Source organism: Varroa jacobsoni, unplaced genomic scaffold (genome assembly GCF_002532875.2).
Source record: "Varroa jacobsoni isolate VJ856 unplaced genomic scaffold, vjacob_1.0 scaffold_1238, whole genome shotgun sequence".
In the NCBI taxonomy this organism is placed as follows: Eukaryota; Metazoa; Arthropoda; class Arachnida; order Mesostigmata; family Varroidae; genus Varroa; species Varroa jacobsoni.
The window spans coordinates 117,901-140,223 of NW_019214140.1; the positions used below are offsets into that span (position 1 = coordinate 117,901).

Here is a 22,323-nt window from a genome sequence, read left to right on the forward strand (position 1 = left end):
AAGTTGGAAAGCAGCGCCATGGGAAGAAATGTGATAGAGGCTATCTTGCCCCACGTAGGTGTTCACTATATCCAACTGATCGGAGAATCAACCATGCTTGCCCTCGCTATTAAATTTACCAATAAATCATACATTGTAGGGTTGACGCTAGTTATATATGCATTAGTGAAAGAAAGCCTCGCTGGGGCGCACTTTAGTATTACTTCTATTTATAGTGTCGTACAAACGACGGACTGTTTGTTCGTTTAATGGCCAGTAAATCATGAAGTCGCAAATATCCTTGGCGAGCTGAATCTTCTCGTGTCCCTTTGTTACCTTCAATTGTTTCGAAGTGCTAACCGAGGCTTCCTAAAGAAGACATCTTTTTACTTCTGCTCATTCTAACAATGCTTCTCATCCGGTACACACTTGTGTTGGCGACGGCAATTGTCGGCAGCGCGTTTGCTTGGTTCGGACCTTTAGCGCCATTCGATGACTATGGAAAGCTTTATGAACTTGGCCTAAGTGGTGGAACGTACTACGGATACCAGTATGTCCCCCGACATCCTGGTCATGCTAATGTGCCAGCAAAACGTGCTGATCTTAATGTATCCATAGCTGTAAAGAAGCCACCTATCGTTCGACAGGCTGCTCCATTTCTTCACGGACAAGGTGAGCCCTTACATGATTTTTACACACCAGTACAACAGCATTACACAAAAAATTTTAGACACCATGCTAAATTTAAAACTGCAGAACCTGTGCACAACCCACTAGAGAAAGAAGCTGGTGTGAAAGCTCTGCCTAAACCTCAAGGAATTCATGGTGAAGAAAGCTTCCAGAGACCCCCGCCTAGAAAAACTAGCTACCATCCTTCTCAACCCAACTTGGCTCATAAAGACTTTTACTTACCGTTGCCAAAAGACGTCGGTATACATGAAGCGGGTCCTCGTGTTGCATTTCATAAAGAAGTCGGTCTTAATGGCCCGATCCTAGCACCAGAACTGATAAAACAATTGGGAGATGTCTTAAACGAAGGTTCTACAGACATACTGCACCACCACGATGGATCTATTAATCCTTTCGTAGGCAAGGGTCAATTCAATGTTGTTTCACGCGCCTTCGAAAGTACGGATGCACGTAAACTTTCCAAGCCTTTCCTTACGCCCGTAACTCGCAACAATAATGGATACGCCTATCACAGAGTCCCATTAGCCCTAGGTAAGTCATTGATATTCTTGTTATGTTTTTAAATATGTATCCTATAACATTCATGCGTGTTAACATATTTGAAAACTTTAGTCCTGTATATCATGAAAACACTACAAAAAAAATTGCTCTTACTTTTTTAACAAATGTACGATAAATTATTACAGGATAGGTATTGTTATCAGTTACGATATCCGGAAGCAATTTTTCATCGTTTGATCAATTCATTTATCAATTCATTTATATTCAATTATCATTGAAGTTAACTTCAAACAGACATTTTATCTATAAACGCACATACTATAACTCTGGCTATAACCAATATGATACTACTGCACGGTGTGAACAGGAAATGTAAACCAAAGCAATTATCTTAAATTTCTGTATCGCTCCTGTTCCAGTTCAAGGAGGTTTCGTCGGCCACCATCTTGGCATACCCGTTGTGCACGGGATCGTTGAAGCTGGTGTTCCAGTTTCGCTTGCCCCGGGATTGTAGACACTGAATCCGATCTATGAAAGTTGCACAGGGAATCTTTCGAACAGCATACTCTAATCCGATATAGTATACAAACAGCATGTGCCTGTTGTAATGAGAATAGAGAAAAAAAGAAACAGGAATGGTTCTTAAAGTATGCACAAGCTACAAATCTGAGACTCTTCCGTCGTTTTATAATAATAATAATAATAACAAGTTTATAGAAGGAACAGACCTTCGTACATTAAAAAACCACACATATTTGAACCAACTTAGAAAGTAGCTTTAGTCGCTGACCTTCTGTTTGCTGTTTTTGGCCAGATCGGGAAATGTGTAAGTTAACCTGAAACCTTTAAAACTGTCTCTCGCAAACTATGGTTTACTGAAAAATCTTTTTTCCATTTTGCCGTGACTGTATCGTTTGTATTTTATCGTGACTTTGTTATCGCACTAGATGAGTGCACATTCGCGATAAGATATAATATATAAGTCATATGTGATATAATATATACGTTACGAATAAAATATTGCTACTACATTGCGTTGGATGTGTTAAACGAAAGCCTATTTAAGCAGTGTGATATCTACGAAAACCATAATTCCGACATTTTTCTCGATAGACTCCTTTTGCCATGCAGGAGATTTAGACAAAATTCTAACACGGTGATTTTGTCAAGCATAGACCTCTGTTCGCTTGGTACACATGCTTATTATTATCCCATCTACATAAAATGCAGCTATTTCAGCCACAGGCGACTGTCCCAGATGACGACGTTAAATTACTGTGGTGCGATATTATGTCCGAGAATCGGATCGCACATTTGTTATTACATTAAAAACGCCATTAGTTATCTCAAAATGAAAATTCGGTGTAAAAAACTATGTATTAATAGGTTATGTCGTAGTCTGGAGCTTTGTTTTTAAAACGAAACAACTTGTTGATTACAACTAAGAAACGCTTTGATTGGGTCCACCTGTGCAGTAGCCTGGGTATGGCGTAAATTTGGGTCTTCTTCTGTAGAGATTCTTCAGTAGACAAAGCTGGTATATGATCCCGTAGTAGCATTTGGAAAGAAAAGCTTCACAGATGTTATATTCTATAAGGGTAATCACAGAGCATGAGAACGAGCAAAGCTTTGTTTGCAAAAATTGCCCTATTTTGTTTTATACCCTATGCCATATATGATAAACAAGAAATGTTAGTACCTGTTTATAAATAACTGTTACATGGGACATGAGAAATTCCCCTGCAAGAGAAATTCTTTGCATTCTTCCGTTAAAAATATGGAGGCACGTTCGCGACCGACATTTGTTCTCAGGAAGCTGTAGAAGCCAAACTGCTTTCAAATGTTTTAAAAAGGTAATAAGATAATTAGGCGTCCATGCAAGCGAAGGCGCGCAAACGAAAATTTACTTTTGAGATATTTTCCTATATTTTGCTAGTTGTATTTATTAGAAAAAGTTGTAAACAGCGCATCTATGCTTCATAGATATATTGTTTTGGTCACTATTTGGCGCGCAAATTCAAAATGAATTTTTTGTTATGGGCAAATTGGCTGGTAAAAACAATCAGAGTCGAAGATCGAATATTCTCTTGACGTTCGCAGATGGACGCACACTTATTGTTAGAATTGTACTGTAAGACTATTTATGCTTTCTATAGGTCTCGTGTGAGAGGGCGCTTATATATAGATTAAGCAAATCAGTATCGAACTATTAATTTAATTCGTCACAGTTATTTAATAATGTCATTTATTTACTGCCGTCGCGGTCACAAAGTACTATTAAGTACGTCCGCATTTTGTATTCCTCCGAAGCTAGCAGCGCCCATACGACAACAAAGGAAATCCTATACTGGGTTCGCTATGATTATGTGAGGATGCGCCTTAACCCCGAGGCATTATATGGTCTTCATGCTCGCTATTGCTATACGGTAGATTAACATAGAATGGGGCTAACAGGTATGAGCTATGACGCCGTTCATAGATTCTTTAGCAGTATGAATGGCTCATAATGCAATCATTCTCGTTGCCTGGAGAGCGATCAATGAAATACATATTATTGTTAAGTATTCGAGTATAGGAAAAAGGTGATGTCGTCTATTGTTTTTTTTTGTATGAAAAGGAACAGAAACGAAAATAGCTAGTGTTGATTCTGTGCCCGCGACGTTGTCGGATATGCCGGCTGACTTCCGTCGTACATTATTCGAGTCAATCTTTGACTCACTTTTGTAAGTGTTAAGTTTAGTATCTTTCTTTAAGCTAGTGTCCATTTGATAGTGTGCCGATAATGATTAAATGTGATTTCCTATTTTCTGCTCATGTATATTAGTCTAACCCCAAAAACATACCCCCCACTACGGAGCTCTTACAGGAATCGATGCGCGCGTCGATATGTTCAGCTAACTCATTTTACTCTTACTATGATTTTTATGTTTGTTTCGATACCTATAATTTTTTTCCCATAATTATCATGTCATCGGGTTTAGCTGCTGTGCCAGATCATGATTTAGAATAGTTCCCATACGGTCAGCATTTATCATCCTGTAGCAAGATGGGTCATATATATAAAACGATCCGAATGAATCGTATGATTTGAATTGAAATAATGCTAATTATGTAAATAAACCGTATCATTACATATTTCTTAGTCATGATTGAGCCAACTAATCGTTTAAGCTAGAGGTATCATCGATTACGAAGGGCCACCGAAACAGTCATTCTTCTTGCCGTGCGGGCAAGAACGAAAGTCACGACTTCCAAAATTAGACTGGTGGTTCAGCTTCGCTTTATGAGCAAAAAGCTGAACTGATACCCAAACGAAACGCTAAAACAACCTTCTATTCAGATTTCTCCCTCAGGCTCCTGCATAGACTTACAACATTAGTCAGAAGGTTGCTTTGTTCCCTGGATTAACAATTTACTAAGTACAAGGTCAAACTACCTTTAGAGTAGCACCTCAAACGCCGGATCAGATCAAAAAGCAAACAAAATGACACTCCCTTTTAGCTTGTAGATATTAAAAAAAATGTACTAATATATGTAAAGCTTGCAAGCATCCCTGACCAAAGCTCGCTTGCACTATTTTTTAGTAGTAAATTGCGCAATCTAATGGTGATGACTGGTGTCCGGTTCCCGATATAGTAAGAATTGTCTGATTGATGTTTTTCTGTTTCTAAAGGCTGCCGTTGCAGAATATTGTATAGGCCATCGCATAGATGCTATTACACAAGTTGCCCGTTCTATATTCTCGTATGTTTTCGATTGATATGTATTGTTTACCAATAAATTAGTTACTATTATGGAGCGGTTTACGCTCATGCTACAGTCATTTGTATGAAGCCTTTCTTTTGTTGCTTCTCTTATTCACAACACAAACGATTTATATACTAGGTTCTATTGTCATTGTTTACAAAAAAACAGTAAAGAACTGGAGATTATTATATAGACATATATAAGCCGACTATGACCTCAAATTTTTTCCACCAATGTCGTTCGAGGTACGATAAGTGCCTATTTCGAACCGAAACAATTTAGACTACATAGGTGACAGCAGTAAATGTGCGATCGTTCTTCTTTGCTGTTGCTTTTTTCATGATTGCCCCAGCACGTCGGAAAACCACGGATCGGTGGTCCAGGCTCACGCAAAGGGTCTGGGAATTGTTTGCCATTGACTTAGCTTATTTGCAACTGCCGTAAGTTGTACTATCGGCGTCATTACTTATTATAATATTACTTATTATATATATTACATTACTTATTATAACGGCGTCATTATTGATATATCTTTATGTAGAGGAAGCAACTATGGTGTATGACGACGGGCTCTGCACAGGCAAAACCGTCGCCTAGGGATCGTTTCGTCATGGGAATAGCCGCCATTTTGTCTTGTGTCGAAGCTATCAACTGGAGAGCCGTCGCACGCGATTTTCGTCACATTCATTGGTGCTGTCCCATCGTAAAATCTGCCGCGGGAAGGTCTTTGTATTTTATTCATTGCATTTGAATTACGCCAATGTCCTAAACTAGTATTGACGGGTAACTTTATTATTTGTAACTAATGGAGTATAGGAATGACACTTTGATATATCAGTCTGGGAGTGACTGTCGTCTCGTGGCTTGATAGCTACGATCCGACTGCCGGCAACCGAGTTGCACTTTTGGTCTGTCTCGTTCGTGATAATCGCTCAGCCCGTAGGAAACAATCCGATCGATGGAATGGTAAATATCTCGCACCGGTTTAGGCTTATTTTTTGTACTCAATGTCTCTGATAGCAACCTCTGTATGACGTCTCCATTTGTGTTTTGTTCTGTGCGCTGGTCTACAGATGTATCTCGTTGTTTTCATCATTTTAAAAATCCATAGTTTTCGCGTTTCTACGACTTTTAACCATAGGGTCGTTATTGTCAGGCAAATGGGTACGTTGAGCATCCATGTGTGCGGATTAGCTTGCCATCTTCCCTTACCCCAGTGGGATCCAGACAGCATTGGCGATCGTGATGCGTGCTATGGCGAATATTGGCGAGCGAGCAGTGGTCAAAATAATGTGCGAACCCCCCCACGCCCCGTCGCGTCACTGTTCTCATTTCATTCCGACTTGTCGACTTTAGTTAGCGTGCTTAGCTAGAATTTGCCTATGTTGTCCAGGTTCGCCACCTGGCAACGGTTCGTAACGGGATTGACTGTGCCGCTGGTGTTGTGTGAGTTCGAGTCGAAGGTAACCGTGTAAGGACACGTTTATAATAAAGCAAAACAGCAACGCTTTGCAACGGACGTGTGACTTGACCGCCATGGTTTGCTATGTCGACGTCTTGACGGTGAGATTAAGACAAGTTGGTGGCAACTGACAGGATTTTTAATGATCCCCAATCTGGATAGATTTCAAGTCGATCTAATTTTGTTCTCATGTGGTCATATGTTACGCAAAGAATACATTTTCCTGCAGTATTGGCCTGACATGCTGCTTTATATCATGGACGCTCGACGGAAGTGAAACGTAAATACGGCTTAAGTTCTCCCTGCCCTCGGTCTTACGACTTGTTTCAAGCTGAAAAACCTCTACAACACCGATCGTGAATATTACGTACCTTTACTAAGGCGATGACGCTTATTGTAATTCATTTATTAGCATACTTACTGACTATGGCGCGTTCTAACTCTCATAGGTCGCTCATAAAAGCGACCTACCGCCAAACTGGCGTTAGGCGATTTATCCGTACCGAGAATTATATATAAAATTTGGTTGGTTGTTAAGAATTATTGTCCTAAGAAATGGTGCGTTGAAACATAAATTGAAAACGTTTCTTCATACTACTTGTGCAGTTTTCTAGTTTAAGGGATAATGTTTGCATAATAAATCCATAGATTCCATGATAAGCTGCAATGGATACATTGATATACTTTCAGCCTCGGCATAACCTCGAAAATGCTATAATAAAATTCTTCATTCATGTATATTAGAGCGCGCATCCATTGTACTGTTGGCAGGGCATTTCGATCGATTTGTACCTGTTACGGCCGATCAAACCCAGCTGCCACTACATTGAAGATCCACTTCGTATTACTATGTGATCGTTATCTTCAACAGCCGTCAATTGTGGTTTTCTAATCAAAATAGTTTTGTTATCGCGAACCGATAACGAAATTCGAAATTATTTACCGGAAGCTCTTCCTATATATGTAGTACGTTAAAACGAAATCGAAAGAACATCCAGATAATCGTTTTATGCTGTCTCCTGCTGAATGATAAATATACCTTAAGCCGATAGGACGGTAGGCTGTACCTATTATTCACGCTGGTAGATCTTATCAACATCTAGTCGCATTCGCCTATGTAATATACTGTTACATATATTTGTTACTACACACAAATTGAGAGCGTTCCCTATGAAGCACCATTGGCCAACAGTATCAAGCGTAAAACACTTGAGCATTTAGACTATACATTATATACGATGACATTCTGAGTCTTTTCAGTCGTAGAACGTTACTGTATTGTTACCGATTCCTTTTCACGGCCTTCATTTAGAACGAAATGCATCAATATACATTCACTGCACCCAATAAGTAAACGAACTAAATCAAGCGTTGTCAACCCAATCTCTATATAACAAAAATAAGTAACAAGCCTAAACCAGTTAGTAAGCTCTTTTATAGGTATGAGCAACCATACCGTGAAAAGCCTCTCTAACTAATAAGCGCTCTATGCCCTTTATTGAGTTATTTATGAGCAAAGTCCGATAGACTTGCTAACTAGAACCATATTATTACCCTTAGACCAGATTTTCTGTAGATTTTCTTACCTGGTCATAACCTCGTATCCCGAATAAACGAATGATATAGCTATTACGGCGATTTGCGCTTGTAAAAGTTATGTTTGAAATAAAAATGACTCAATCTTACGCTTCCTCAGATGCTTCTCACATCAGCGATGATGCTACACCCAGCGACTGCCAACAGCGAGTACTATCACGACGCACAAGTCAGGACAGCGCCTATATTTAAGCCACTACCCATTCCAAACCTGCATAGGCTCATCACGCATCACGGGCAAGAAGGTTATAAATTGATATCGGCCTACTTGAAAGATTCCTTAGCGTACCAGCTGTTGGATCCTACTGATTACGACGACGGGAAACCAAGCCTCTTTGCTCCTGCTATCGATAAGCCATTTGAAAGGGCTCGGACCCTAACCGGAGGGTTCTACATGCCTGAATTGGCATACCAGCGAGGACAGCCGATTTATGGGAAAAAAGTGTACATTAGCAAGTCCAAACCTCTTCGGCCTAAACCAATAGCTGTTTCGGGCGTGATACTGCCTGTTGGAATACCTGTATCTCTGGGATCGCCATCGTTCATCGCGAGATCTTATGGAGGATATGGCTATTAATTTGTTATTAGAAATTGCAGTACGGTGCGTTTTACATGCACGGCGCTACCGTGTTCAAAGTTTTAGTTGCCAAAACAAATCTACCCCTACCATGCAAGCAGCCTATGACGAATTATTTTTTTTGATGGTCTGTTTTTCATTGCGGATAAATTGATGACAAAAAGTTACCCGCATCCATGTCCTGGTTTTTATATAATTAAGATTTCAGTTTATAAAGAGCACCTGAACGAATGTTAGCCATAACGTTATTGCAATGCTTTGAGTAGTGTTACTAGAAATACAAGCCATCTACCTAAAGGGACTTGAGCATCTGAAACTCTTTTACAGTCGGTACGCTATACACGGCGTTTTTACTTGTTTGTAGCATAGGGATCACCAACTGGACAACATTTGCTCTTATCTCGACTCGGCCTTCACCATTCTTTTTATTTTATACGTTGATTTCGATTGCTGAACGTTTCTACTCTAAAGAGCGTTATATTCGGACAGTCGAGAAGAGGCGGAAGTATTTTTACTAGGACTTCTCTTTGTTATTCTATCATTATAAATATTGTTACTGTGAATCCGAATATAGATTGAGCATCTCATAGAAGCTGATTTCTAAAGGCGGTAAGAAATCAACCCTGCAAGAGTTAGAGTCGTCAACGTCCTATTTGTATTACTGTTTTAGATGGTAAGTGCATGTCTTTATGTAGAAATTTAATGCAGGAAGCGATTTTATTTTGACTTGCCTATATATAGAGAGGCCGGCGTGAACGGTCGAATTTAACTTATGACGCCTAGATAATACCTCATAATACAGAACGAATCAGTTACTTACTTATGAATAGGGTATATTGCCGGCAGAATGCCATGGCTGTGTGCGCCTCGGTAGTGCTGGCGCTGGAATGATAGAACGAACGTACATTGGAAAAGGACATGGTTTGTAATGTATATTTTATCAATTAATGGTTTGTGTAAACAAATCAAGGACGCTACATGTTTGTCACGTTTATGATCAGCGCCCATTCCTTCTTCAGGATCACGACGGGTAGATAAAGGGCTATGCCGAAATGACATCTTCTATGTGGTAATCACGGTGAGTAAAATAGAAAAAGGAATGACACGTCCTACGGGGGTGGTGGGCCGTTACCGCGGAGGCGGGATGTGTTTTATTCAAATTAATTTATTGTTTGCTGTAGAATTTCACCTGAGTATCTGCATTGTTCAAGTTTTATTTATCTTCGACTTAGAAGTCAGCGGTCTACCTTTTGACGAGTGTACAACGGCCCCTAGCCTCACTCTGTTTACACGTATGCCCAACTACCTATGCTATGAGTGAAACCGTCCTTTTTCCATATCTATCTACGCTATCGTTTCTGCAATATAAGTTATATTACGTACACTTTATAAACAACTACATGGCATGTCTTCGTTGCTCTGCTGCGTAATGTAAGGCAAATAGATCGGTACGAGCATATGTGTTTTTATATTTGCATCGTCATATGGGCCGAAAGCGCTTTCAGAGTGATGCTAGTTACCGGAAGTTAGTACCTCACCTATCATTATTACTTTTACCATTAATATGACTTTATGGTACCTTGTGATTATTAAATTGGATTGGAACTAACATTGGACTCAACACTTACACTTCGTTTCATAACGATAATAAATAACAATTAATAGCCATAAGTATTTATTTTATCTAGACTTATTCAGCAAGGAATAAAGCAACCGATTTTTAATCAGCCGTCTGTATTTTCGCTATACCACGGTGTCTGCCAAAAGGTGACTCCTTCTTCACAGAAGCGGAAAGAACTTAGAAGTTAAGATATTCTTTAATGCATCATAGGTCGTCTGAAAAATCTTCGTAAAATGATTCTAAACAAATAATGATTGTTTTACTTCGCCTAATCCTCTCCAGATACCTCGCCCCTGCTGCGATTTGACCAAACACTAATGATGAGTTACGATAATGACAACGTAGCACATACCACATACAAATCCGATTCTTTATATCTCTAGCGAAGTTCTGTTTCTTAATCCGCTCCGCTCTGTTCCGCTATTGGAACTTGAGATGTACTTAGCTGTCGCAGTTTTCCATGCGTCATCGCTTCTCGCGCAGCACGCGAAAAGGCTATAGCTCTACTGTCACTTCAGACTTCTAGAAAGTGGCCGCATGAGGTGTTGTCCTATTAGCAACGCTGTGAGAGGTGTGTAACAGGTACGGACAGTTGTCGCTCTTCATTAGAAATAAATAATCCTGGCGTGTGTTGGATCTTCGAAATGTCGATATCGCTTGTTCTTTTTGTCTCAAGGGGAGCTGCGAAACGGGGCGTCAGGGGTCTTCGGGCGTCGAATATAGCCCATCTCAGTTTGTGGCCGAGGTTGGTGAAGCTTAGCTGTTCCCTGTTCATAACGGTGGAAATCACACCGATAAATGCACTAACCGCTGGCTGTTTGTTGCAAAGTAATGGCTATCGTGAAACTCACACAATGAAAGGTCGAATGACAATACGGTGCTTATTAGCGTGAGAACGTAACCAATAACAGTTTGTTGTTCCGCTAGAATACATTCGAAAGCAACAATGTTGTGGTCAGTCGATGAACGACGAAGCACGATGGATGGAAGTAAATATCAGCCAATGCTTTATGAGTTTTCCTATAGGATTTAGAGCCATTTAAGTTAACATCACCACCCGTCCTAAGTATAATCTATTATGGCCCGATAACGACGGGCTGGTTTAGCGGAGTAAAAATGTAAAATTCGCCCGTCAAATTTAGTTTCGAGTGGATGCTTCAATTTCGAACAGATCCTGTGAACTCCTTTTTCGTGTAGTCTGTCACAAACGTATGCGACATAGAATGCTACAATGGCTTAGCACCTTGTTTTCCTATCTGTAATTGGGTTCCGATTCTGATATTTGAAGTGCACGCACGTAATTGATGATTCCTTTGAACTTTTCAAATGTTAGCCGTAAATTCTGTTTAATTGCGGGGTTCCGAGTTCAAAATTAAGCGCCGCAAAGATGATAACGACGATTTGCAGAGGACAGATTATTGTTATACTACTATTACTGGCCATCCCCAACTGGGCAAGATACTAGTTAGGGATGGCCAACATCGAAGCATTACGACAAAAATATGTTCCGCTGCTGCCGTTTTACGAATTAGAAGCTCAATCCTAAATCGATTTCGCCAAGAACCATGCTTTCCAAACTAAAATCATAGATTACGGCTAAGTTTCCTAACTGTGTTCTCTGTCAAGTTAAATATATTTTTCGTCTGTCCATGGACAGAGTACTCGCCAAACATCTTTTTTTTTCTTAGAAAAAACGCAGTCATTCTGGAAATGTTTTCTATGGACCGTGTTTGGTGAATTCTACTTGAAGAAACTCGAAAGTTATCGAACGCAGGCAAACATGTATCAATCCCGAGAAACCCGTAAGTTTCCGCACGCCGTATACATTTTTCTACTGCTACTCACCGAACTATTTTCCGGGGCAATAGCACCCAAAAGCACCACGCTCAGTCCTCAAATAGTCTTCGTTCTTTGCTCCATAGCTGCAATACGCTAAAGATGTCCTTCACATAATTAACTAGTCTTATTTAGACATGATGCCCTTATTCTGATACAGATAATTGATGTCCGGCTAAGGAGGGGTTTCAACTGCATACAGCTTTTATTGACCGATCTTAAATTAAAGTTAAATAAAATTGGTTCAGGTAAAAAATACTCATTTGAATGTTAGTTACATGCTATCGTAGACTGAGCCTGTACGCTTTGAACGGTCGGCTGCGTAAAAATTGTTGCTTGCTATAGATTGCCATCATTTATATGCCTCATTGTCTTCTCCATTGCACTAAGATCTCCGTTGAACATGCCTTTTCATCAGGTAAATTATTCAGTCTTGTAAAACGTTATGCACAATTCTACGGAGTGATTAATGATAATAGATTGGTCGTTAGAGAATGAGCGCTTGAGCGATAAAGCGTATAAATTACTTATCGCTAGATTATAAACGCGATATATAAAGCAGTCGCTGCACGTACCGTTATTCGATTTTGTTGGGTAAACAGCCAAAAGACACAAGACAATAATAAATTCGAATTATGTAGACCCTTTATCAGCGCCTATGGGTACCCGCTTTGCTTACAGCAGTAACTAATAGATAGGATGCCAGGTACTGTAAGACGTCGGCTTAGCATACATTTGTGTTATAGACAATAGAACTGATAAAGAAAATTGCCGTTTTATCTATCTGATATATCTGCTCTTAAGTTATTCGAATTAGAACCTGCCACGTCGTATATGGCAACGTTATAGTAAGCCCGGTTTTTTCAAATAGTCTATATTCGCTCACTGTAAGTTTTGCTACCTCTGCCTGAATACGCTCTACATAAATGTTGCAGATAGGCCATATTCCATAAAAATCGACTACATTAGCTTAGATAAATCATAAGTCTGAAACACAACACGGCTTTGGAGTGATTTTAGTTACGGCTAAGTAGAGATGCAGTATCAACATTACGTTTTCTACCAAAGGTGTCATCTGAAGGAAATTAGCCTCGAAAATAGGAGACAATTACATTGAGCATTGCTCAGTGATGCGGATATCAGGATCGGCCAGAGACATACAATTTTACAAATGGTATTTGTTTTTACGTAGTGCATATATATATAGGGTTGCTTTGCAATAAAACATACTTTTTCCCTCCATTTTTATTCTAGCCCTTGGGGCCAGACATTAAAATTGGCTTTTGTTTGCTACTGTTGCCACGGTTGTTGTTACTATGATACTAAATAGACTGGGAAAAGGGAACATCAGGCAGAACTTAGTGTCACTATCATCTTGGCTCCATTCCTTGTTTCGAAATGGCTGCTATTTCTGCCCAGGTCACTCCTGACTGCTAGTCTTTACCCGCGTAATTTGATGTCTACTTTATTTAGTTATATATTAGTTTTATTTCAAACTGCCTTTGCTGAACAAATACTTTTACTACTTTCTTTACTATTAATGCCATTTAGCAAAATCGCGCGATGCTTATAACAGCTTCATGTGAACTTTCGGCGGGACGAAAAACACCTCGAGTATAAAAACATACGATAACTTGTTATTGCGAAGGTCGGTATTGGCTCGTATCTTCTTTCCATTAGAATGTGTAGTTAACTCTTGAATATATCCAAATAATATACCACTATATATGCTTGGCTAATACCCGCCACTAGCTTTCTCAAGTCATAACTAACTTGGATCCATATCGGCCGGTCTTAGTAACTTTGAAGAAGTTTCAAATTTCGTGTGTAGCAATAGTTTCTTTTGCTCTTGCTCGTTGAATGCTGAAATCAAATGGGGAGCTCGCTATGAAGTAAATTGATTACTAGATATAAAAGTTATTTGTAGTCCGCAGTTTACTTTCCTTAGCGCGATCTCCCCTAGAAGTATTCCTAACTTCCTAGTCCCTATAATTTCAAAAGTCAGTTTCAACTTAATCGCGTAAATTGCGGCGCGCACCATCCGATTGCTCGGATAGTGTTGCCTTCTCAGTAGGCTGCTTGTCCTTCCGGCAAGGACTTTGCCGTTCTGTCATTCATAAAAATTGTGGGTGCAAACAGCGTTCTATTTTGATGGACCTAATCACGAAACACCAGCGCAGCTCCTACTACTACTGTGATCTGCGGGAGTCGCCCACACACTTTCCGCTATCAGCCACTCCCTCCATCCGTGAAAAGCGCCCCCAGGGTCCCTGTCTTCACATGATGAATGCCCATTCGATGTCAGCGGGCAATATACTGATGAGTTAGTTGCTCGGATGGCAGCAAAAGCTTCAGAGCGACACATCGCTGGGTTCCTGAAGGCTAACTTGCACAGCCGGAGCTTCGAGGACATCCGAACAGGGTACCCGACACGCGGCGAAAAAAGCTATCGTAGTTTTCACTTCACGCTTCGTTCACGCAGAACCGTCACTGATCAGAATAGCTTTGTCAATACAACTACAACTAATATCAGTGGCTTAATGAAATACAGTCAACGCATGATAATATTTGGGGACGGCTGGGTAACACCGAATGCGGACGCCACGTACCGCGGCTTCTAGAATTTAGGAAAATACCTAGTAATCTTAGTTAATAATAAGACTAGTAATGAAATAATAATGTTATTTATGCGAAACCTCTAGTGCTCAACATCAATAGGCTATAGATTTGCAGTTTTTAGGAAATGGAAGCCCAACAGAGACGAAGGTTCAAGCACTAATTAGAGTCATGTCATTATAAAATATATAAACAAAGAACTTAGGTGAACGCTGCGATGATTTCTGCTAGAACGAGCATTCGTTCAGATGACATTGACGACCGACTGTACACTAATCGGACCTGTCCTTTAATTAATTTACATGTGGGTCTCTTGTAAAACTATATAATTAAACACATTTCTTTAACCTAGCTCTGATGAGTCATACTAAATGGGAATTTAATGAACACTCGATTCAGACCAAGAAATAGGTAAACCAAGCATAGAATATTATAAGAGTATTAAATATACGAGTCCTAGCTCTGTCCACATCAGAACTGCTCATCTTTTCTCCTAACATTGCTGAGTATAACGCCAGCTGATTTCAAATTGCATCCTAAAACATGGTCAGCACCTTAATTTGGGTGATACCGCTCATATCCAATGCAGGTGCAGCGTATGCCTGAGGAGAATTTTTGCAGATTTTTCCGGTTTTTTTTTTAGCGATTATGTCCCATGGTCTTGAATAGTGATATCGGATCGGTTGCCTACTATATTTTTCGGCATATATGCTAAAACTGTGAATCTGTTGATAACTATAGACAACTTCGGGATTTGCACGATGTAAGTTTATCTCATGTGAAGAATGGCATTAATTAGAATTACGATTATTTTTTCCTAAGAAATTTTGCTCTGCAACTTTGTATCAGCTACAAGGGTACCATTGTGCCTATGTGACACATAAGACCCTCAGCTTAGACACATAAGATCGTCAGCTTATGTAACTAGTTTTATATACAGTTATTATCAAAAAATAAAAAATATTCTCACTTGTCAAATTCACACTTTGAAATTACGTTAGTCTTCGGTTTATCAGCTGCGTACTCCTCCGGCCGGAACCCCAACATATACTCCAAAAATACTCGTATTCAATTGTCGATCGAAACAAAACTACTAGTCTTGTTGTTCTGTCTGTCATAAATTTTTAAACGTTTAGGAGAGTCATCTATAAAAATATGTTGACACATATAAATGACGAAAAGGTGAACTGGCAAATAATGATACGTATACAATAATGATATATGATGTAATATAATATATAAAATAAGTTACTTATTAGAGTAATGTGGCGCCGTCCCTTTCGAGGCTACTTTGGGCAATGCCAGGATCACATTGGCGTTTTTACTTCATGCAGATACAATCAGACAGACAGCTTTGTAGATACCTGCCCTGATTATGTTTTAGTAAATGTATTTCTGACACTTCCTGAAAAGCTGAGCAATAAAATGAATAAAAAAAACGAAATTCAATTGGCAATAGCAGTTATGCTTCTTTTGTAGTAGAGGTATCATTAGCGGATGGTACTCAATTTTTAAATGTACCCGAATTACTAGTAAGTAAATAATTAGGTACCTCGTACGAAATACTTGGTACCGAGTCTCAGGTTTTGTAATTTCTTCTTGCACCCAGCGATTCCTTGTCGGTCTGGATCAGCCGAACCCTAGCGTGTCAAGTCGTCGGTTGCATTTATATTTTGAAGGGCAGCGCTGAAAAATCTAGAAGAAATGCTAACTAAATCGCTAAACTAAAAACTAAACTAAAAAAAAAAGTTGTTTTTCAATTTCTTCTTTTATCTTGAAGGCCTTCAATCGAGTGGCCTAACCGCAAATATCGTTGAACAATTTGTAAAAGCTGTTGACCTAAGTAAATGTTTAGCGTTCTACGTCCGGTACTGCCGTGAGGCCTTTCAGACAGCTGGCTCCTAGCACCAAACGAAGTTTATGGATTTAAACCCAAACGACGTGTCCCCTAAGTTAATAAGCAAACATCTTCCCAGTAAGCCATCGCGGAGACGAGGGTTGTTTGTCTATCTGTGCTCATCTTCCCACACCGAGAAAATCTTTTACTGCGTGTAGCTAACCAGATGCTTGCATGATCAATGAAAACTTTCGAACGTGTTCGAACCGTACGTTTTATTTAACTTGATCTATTAGGACATTCAGAATTTGCGTTTTGAATTAGTATAATATACAACTGTTTGTGGTAGCCTATATAAGTGTGCCGCATTTCCTTTCTCATAGTAGATTTCCATGTCTAGGTCTTCCTTAAAAGTCAAATTTTTATTCAAGATCCTTTAAAATGATCTGAACACATTTTGTCAATTTCTACCCTTCTAAGATCTTCCTTTGACGCTCTTGCCGCAAATTCGCTCCATGAAGCTACCGTTTCATCGTTATCCTGAATGGCAGACATGGTACGCTCGCGCGTCTCCAGGATATCATTTGTGAGTGTCTCGAGAGCCGAACGAATCAGTGGGAAACGACTAAGAACCTGTAATTCAGCGAAGACAAAACGGCTAATTATCAAGTATTTCCACGAAATAATAGGGATATTATTTGAGTGAAGAATTAAGCCTATTTTTTAGCGAACATCCGTTATTTGGAGAGCTAAAGTTTGTCAGAAGTTACAATGTATCAATTATAAACCATAGTAAACTAACACGACATTTTATTTATTTATTAATTATTATTAAGTTATTTAATTATGCAAATTGATTTTTTTCAATTGACTACTTCGAAAAATGGCGTGACCCCATTTAGCATTTGGTTTCACTGCTCTACACCGTCACGCGTAACGGTCGTCCTCGCAACGGTTGATCAATCACACACATGGTGGTCCCGTCACCTATCATCAACACACACACAAGTCGTGAACATCCCAGTAACAATACCCTGTTGGCCGGTAAAACAAATAGTAGGCCAAACATCTTTTTCTTGACATGGGCATTTGTTGTTGCTTTGATGTATTTTATGCTATTATTGTTAACATTCATTGTTATTCCAAGCTAGCTGCCTTATCTATTCTTGTTGCCGGATTATCAAGCGTGTCACGATGTCGAAACTGTTGGTAGTAAAAACGGGTTGAAAACAACGTTTATTAGAGACGGCTGAACAGCTTCTACAGTGGCATTTGGCTTGCGGGATACGATGTATACTGAATCATATGTCCAAAGGCCGGGAGACCTCATAGTCTTCGAGTGCTGGAACAATAGCATTAAAAATGGCACAAGCGGTGAATAGGTGAGAATCAGAGATAAATAGCTTTGTTGCAGAAAATACAATGACGTGCGAATATCTGTGTCTCTGGCGTGACGTAGTGCCCGATGAGGGCATGAAATAACCGTATGCGTTCAATACCCTCTTTCAAAAAGAACCAAAATAATTAGACGGTGAGGAGCTTATCATATGACCAAAGTCACAACAGTAAGTTAATTGGGAGGGATCGTGAATCGCTATTGTTCCTTCACACTTCTGAATCGAAGTAATATACCATATCAGAATCCAAAGTGTTTCTCAAATGTTTGTAACGATTGTCTACTGAAATTCAGGACGAGTCCTTTCAGAAAGGATTCTATAGTTATTAAGCGACAGATGCATCAGATTTGTTTCACTGGTAGACGCAAATATCTGAAAGTTCATTATAACAAAGCTTGATTCGAAAATCTGAGATGATTTTTCTCCATATGTCCAAACATAGCTATGACGTAAACATGATTACTGATCAGTTTTTGATGACTGTACAAGGGAGAGAGGCTAAACGCTCGCTTACCTCATGGAACTCCTCGTACCCGAGTGTGAAGATACTGCAGTGCGTTTTAGCTTTTACAATGGCGTTTCTCTTACACTGAATCAGAAGACACAACTCGCCGAAGTACGAGCCATCCTCAAGTGTTGCTAATGATCGCCCGTCCTGATTGAGCACGCTTACTTTCCCCGTCTGAAGGAAAAACATTTTGGTGCCTTGTCAAGAAGGCCCAGCAATAAATACAAAAAGAACAATACGGTATTGTTGGTATTTCAAGAAATAAATACGTTGTTAAAAATATCGAGAACAGGTAGCACCGGATGATTAACTCTAAACTACGACAACTATTCTGTAAAAAGAAGCCGCCAATGCAACAAATTACTAATGCAAGTGTAAGGCGTTTGATTTGGAGGTTTGTTGAGTTGGAACAACTGAACACCAGTACAATCTTCTCAGGCGGAAATTTTTTTTTAACTAACACTATCTACTTCTTCGCATCGTTCATACCAATTGTCCCTTCACTGACGATGACATCTTCTGGTTGGTAAAAATCGAAGCGGAGCTTGGTGACAAGTTCATTGATAAAGGCAGGCTCGGCGGTGGCAAAGAACGGGACCATTCTGATTGTAGCATGGCAGTTGTGTAGCATGACGCTCTAGAAAGGCAAATTTCTAGGCTTAATTATGGACTACATAACAGATAGCTAGGTGCACTTCGCCATGCTTAATTTTACTAAGTCGATCAATTTTATTATTCCTTTTACGGCCCAACCTGTTGTGCCCAAGGTAGCTCATAGAGACTCTTTTGTTTAAATGAAGTTGACTTGATGAAGTTCCATGGGGTCTTATTAAGTAGCGTGTCGTTTTCTTTATCGCAAGTATAGCTCTTATATGCTTTTTGAGGGGTTATAGTTGAACCTGCAAAGCATGTCGCTGCTCATCTGGAATATCTAGCCACGTACAACTCACCTCTCGAAGTGGATCTGACATCGACTCAAGAATATCATCTTCATTAAACACATGACCGCGATACCTTCGTTCGAAATAATCTCGCACACGCGTTCGCAACTCTCGAGGAAATCGACGAAACGACATGTAGTCCTCGACTTCGCGCATCTGAAGTAATGAAGTTAAATAACGGGAAAAAAATGAGGTAGAAACCAAATTATGGATAATGAGTTTTCACGGGGTTTATAACAAGCCGTTATTTCACACTGCTGATTTTTGGTCCTTGAACGATTCGCGGCCTGGAGTGGCTCAAAATTTTCGACACCGAAGCCCCCTGGACCTTACTACTCTGGAAACCGTGAAGTGCAAGCGGTCGGTTTTGTAGCCACGCAAACTCTATGTGAACGTCCATCACTATTGGTATACGGTAGTATCTACTAGGAGATCCTTCTTTCACAATGTAGGCCTCCAATGATCTGACATGTCAGGCCATGGCCGTCAACTTCGCTGAGTGGATAAATGTAGGAAGGATTTCCGAAGTAAACGATTTGCACGGATATCAGGATTAGAATACGAGATGGGCTTGTAAGATCCTCTTGAAAAGAACCACAGCAATGAGAGATTTTGTATTCGACTAGGTTATGTGTAGCTTGCCTGTAGCGTGATTACCTTGTGTCGGTGCAGTTTGCGTGATACGTCTGCATGTTGCCACATTGTTGCAATGTTAGCGAGAATCAATGCGTACACAGATGCTCCGGTGAGCATCCCAACCATTGTAAACCATACATCAACAAGCGTATCTGGTGTCACCCTTCCATATGAAATGGAGAACATCTGGGACACTGAGTTAAATAGCGACCAGCACCATTGTTCAAACCACTCTGCATCCTGAAATGAATATTGACTACTTTAGCTGAAAACAATAACATATTCATTGTTTTCGGATTTTTACTCTGACAGAAACTGAGCATCAGTTTCTTTGTGCTGATGTTTAGCTATATGCAAACGTTTGCTTCGTTTGCAAACGAATCGACCACACCATCACTAGGGGGCATTCATTGATATACAGAGGACGTCTAGCCGAAGTTTCATACGAGCTTCAATTACTTACAGATCAATCTGATAATTAAAATAACGCAGTACCGAAATGTCAGGATCGCCTGAGAATATAAGTTAAATATTCGAATGGCGGTCAAGTGGAACTTCCGTCAAGCTCATTTGATATTTTTGTACAGCTCCTCGCCGTGCTAAATGTTCACTCCATTCGAGTACTGCTGCGTTGATAACAATTACGTAGTCGCCTCTGAATTTAGCATAATCTATAAGAAGCAACAAAGAGTACTTGGCTAATTAACCAATTATATTCTCTTGCGGTTGCCAGAAGAAATCCATGTTGATCAGTAAGGTCCATTACATATTTGACCGTTGTCTCTGCACCTATATACACCAAGGTGACGACTTAATCAAAGTCGAGGTTAGATTCCGAACTGATAACTTAGTATTATTATTAATGGCGTGTAAATACCTGAAGGTTGGATTGTGCTATCCAGCATCGGTCAGGGAAACCGAGACAGAAATTGACAAGAAACTGCAGACAGGCATTCCAGTGGGCAACGAGCAGCATTAGTAGTGATAGGTTCAAAATACGAATATAGATCCAGGAAGAGGATGTATAAAACGACTCCTGGCACCGCGACAGATAGCGGACCAGTCGGCATATGCGAAGGAGCCGTAATAGTGCTAAGAACTTAGCGATATATACTGTTCGCGACGAGGATAGATGTTTGTCAGCTATAAAGGAAGTCGTCAAAAAATACAAAGATGCATTGTAGATGCCTTTCTGATACTAGGATACTGCGTTGGCAGCCTATATTTGTGACGTTTCGGCCTTCTGCCGGCTGAGGCGAACGAAAACTATTCAATTGATTTGATTGAAAAATAAAAAATCGATCTGTTAGATTGTATAAGGTGACGTGCTCGCTATGCACAATGTTGATACAGAAGCATTATCGCTTGATAGATAAGCATTATCGCTTACATAACAGAGAATTCGGAGGGTGACACTGAAAAATATTTGTGCTTGACGGTCCATATTTCAACTATTATTGCTATTGCATTTGCAGAGCTCTCAATGGGTGGGATAATACAATTTTATATTCGGTTTTGGCTTGTCCGGCTTAAAAAGAAGGCTCAACTGTCCTAAGAGGCTGACTAAAAAAATGAGCGCAACTTTGAACATGAAAATTTGCGCGCTACCTATCGAAACCTAAGATTTGACCTAACGTTTGAACTAAGCGATAGTGAGAGTATAGTTAATCTTGAACTTACTACTGTTTAAGTGAATAAAAGGAAGAATTAAATTGTCGACAGGGCAGCTGCTGATGAAATCGACCATGAACCATCCAGCCAAATAATGATTCCGGACTTTGATCGGGTCCATAGTAACCATCGAGTGGACGTTTTCTTTGTCTTCATAGCCTGCAACAATGAATGACCTCACGTGAACGGGGCAATACTGTGTACATCTTGAAGCTATTTTACATCGATGTACATCGAGGGTAAACGACATCCAATATTGTCATCATTAAATAAAATAGTAATTCACTGGGTAATGTATAAGGTAGGTTCTCTAATTATGTGTACAGCGATTCGGCATCCGTTTAATGAGACGATGTTGACTTGTTCGTGATATGACCCGTGGCGAAGACCGGCCGGCCTAATATTAAATAATAGGCTTGGTATCCAGAATGCGATAGTACGAAGCTTTGCTGTCACTGTACAGAAAAAAAAAAAAACAAGAAACATAAACGGGTCTGTTTGTTGCTAATCAAATTTAGGGAGTCCTTTCTTCAACAAATCAATCGTAGAATCGGGCAAATATAGATTTTTTTGAAAATTGGCGCCACAGATGAATTCCCGTTAGGAAACCGTCCCTAGCAAACTGCACTGAAGATACTTATAAAATTCAAGAAAAACTTAATGTTTTTATTTGGGTTCAATCTAGCCAGCAGTAGTTGCGTATGAAGA

The 22,323-nt window shown here is 39.8% G+C and overlaps 3 protein-coding genes and 1 long non-coding RNA gene across 6 annotated transcripts in view; 2 read left to right on the forward strand and 2 right to left on the reverse strand.

Moving 5' to 3' along the window:
- Window positions 1-94: 94 nt before the first annotated feature.
- On the forward strand, window positions 95-2,421 carry LOC111267908 (uncharacterized). 2 transcript variants are annotated; one of them, XM_022846485.2, is made up of 3 exons: window positions 95-651; window positions 1,069-1,200; window positions 1,590-2,421. In XM_022846485.2, exons 1-3 carry the CDS (start codon window positions 387-389, stop codon window positions 1,682-1,684), a joined length of 492 nt encoding a protein of 163 aa, XP_022702220.1. In that variant the 5' UTR covers window positions 95-386; the 3' UTR covers window positions 1,685-2,421. The 2 variants fall into 2 exon arrangements, with proteins under 2 accessions (XP_022702220.1, XP_022702219.1); XM_022846484.2 differs by having other exon boundaries at window positions 95-1,200.
- Window positions 2,422-5,891: 3,470 nt separating this feature from the next.
- Window positions 5,892-10,279, forward strand: LOC111267909 (uncharacterized). The gene is made up of 2 exons (XM_086971494.1): window positions 5,892-6,480; window positions 8,076-10,279. The coding sequence occupies exons 1-2, from the start codon at window positions 6,454-6,456 to the stop codon at window positions 8,550-8,552; spliced, it is 504 nt and encodes a 167-aa protein (XP_086827620.1). The 5' UTR covers window positions 5,892-6,453; the 3' UTR covers window positions 8,553-10,279.
- Window positions 10,280-10,409: 130 nt separating this feature from the next.
- Window positions 10,410-12,772, reverse strand: LOC111267910 (uncharacterized). The gene is made up of 3 exons (XR_002684913.2): window positions 12,585-12,772; window positions 12,019-12,105; window positions 10,410-10,940 (listed from the first exon to the last, which is right to left on the reverse strand). It is a non-coding gene; the product is annotated as an uncharacterized LOC111267910 (long non-coding RNA).
- Window positions 12,773-16,720: 3,948 nt separating this feature from the next.
- LOC111267911 (potassium/sodium hyperpolarization-activated cyclic nucleotide-gated channel 2) overlaps window positions 16,721-22,323 on the reverse strand; it is a 9,686-nt gene continuing 4,083 nt past the window's right edge. For both annotated transcript variants that reach the window (XM_022846486.2, XM_022846487.2), the window contains 7 exons: window positions 21,625-21,774; window positions 20,822-21,087; window positions 19,966-20,184; window positions 19,318-19,464; window positions 18,857-19,004; window positions 18,374-18,564; window positions 16,721-17,095 (listed from right to left, as the gene is read on the reverse strand). In XM_022846486.2, coding sequence (XP_022702221.1) covers window positions 16,889-17,095; window positions 18,374-18,564; window positions 18,857-19,004; window positions 19,318-19,464; window positions 19,966-20,184; window positions 20,822-21,087; window positions 21,625-21,774 — 1,328 coding nt within the window. In that variant the 3' untranslated portion in view covers window positions 16,721-16,888. The remainder of the gene's footprint in view (window positions 17,096-18,373; window positions 18,565-18,856; window positions 19,005-19,317; window positions 19,465-19,965; window positions 20,185-20,821; window positions 21,088-21,624; window positions 21,775-22,323) is intronic.

Bases quoted from the DNA above. Each gene is read 5' to 3' on its own strand.
- LOC111267908 (XM_022846484.2), top strand. From the start codon at position 387: ATGCTTCTCATCCGGTACACACTTGTGTTGGCGACGGCAATTGTCGGC. The intron at 1,201-1,589 runs GTAAGTCATTGA...CTCCTGTTCCAG, and splicing joins CAGAGTCCCATTAGCCCTAG to TTCAAGGAGGTTTCGTCGGC.
- LOC111267909 (XM_086971494.1), top strand. From the start codon at position 6,454: ATGGTTTGCTATGTCGACGTCTTGACG. The intron at 6,481-8,075 runs GTGAGATTAAGA...ACGCTTCCTCAG, and splicing joins GCTATGTCGACGTCTTGACG to ATGCTTCTCACATCAGCGAT.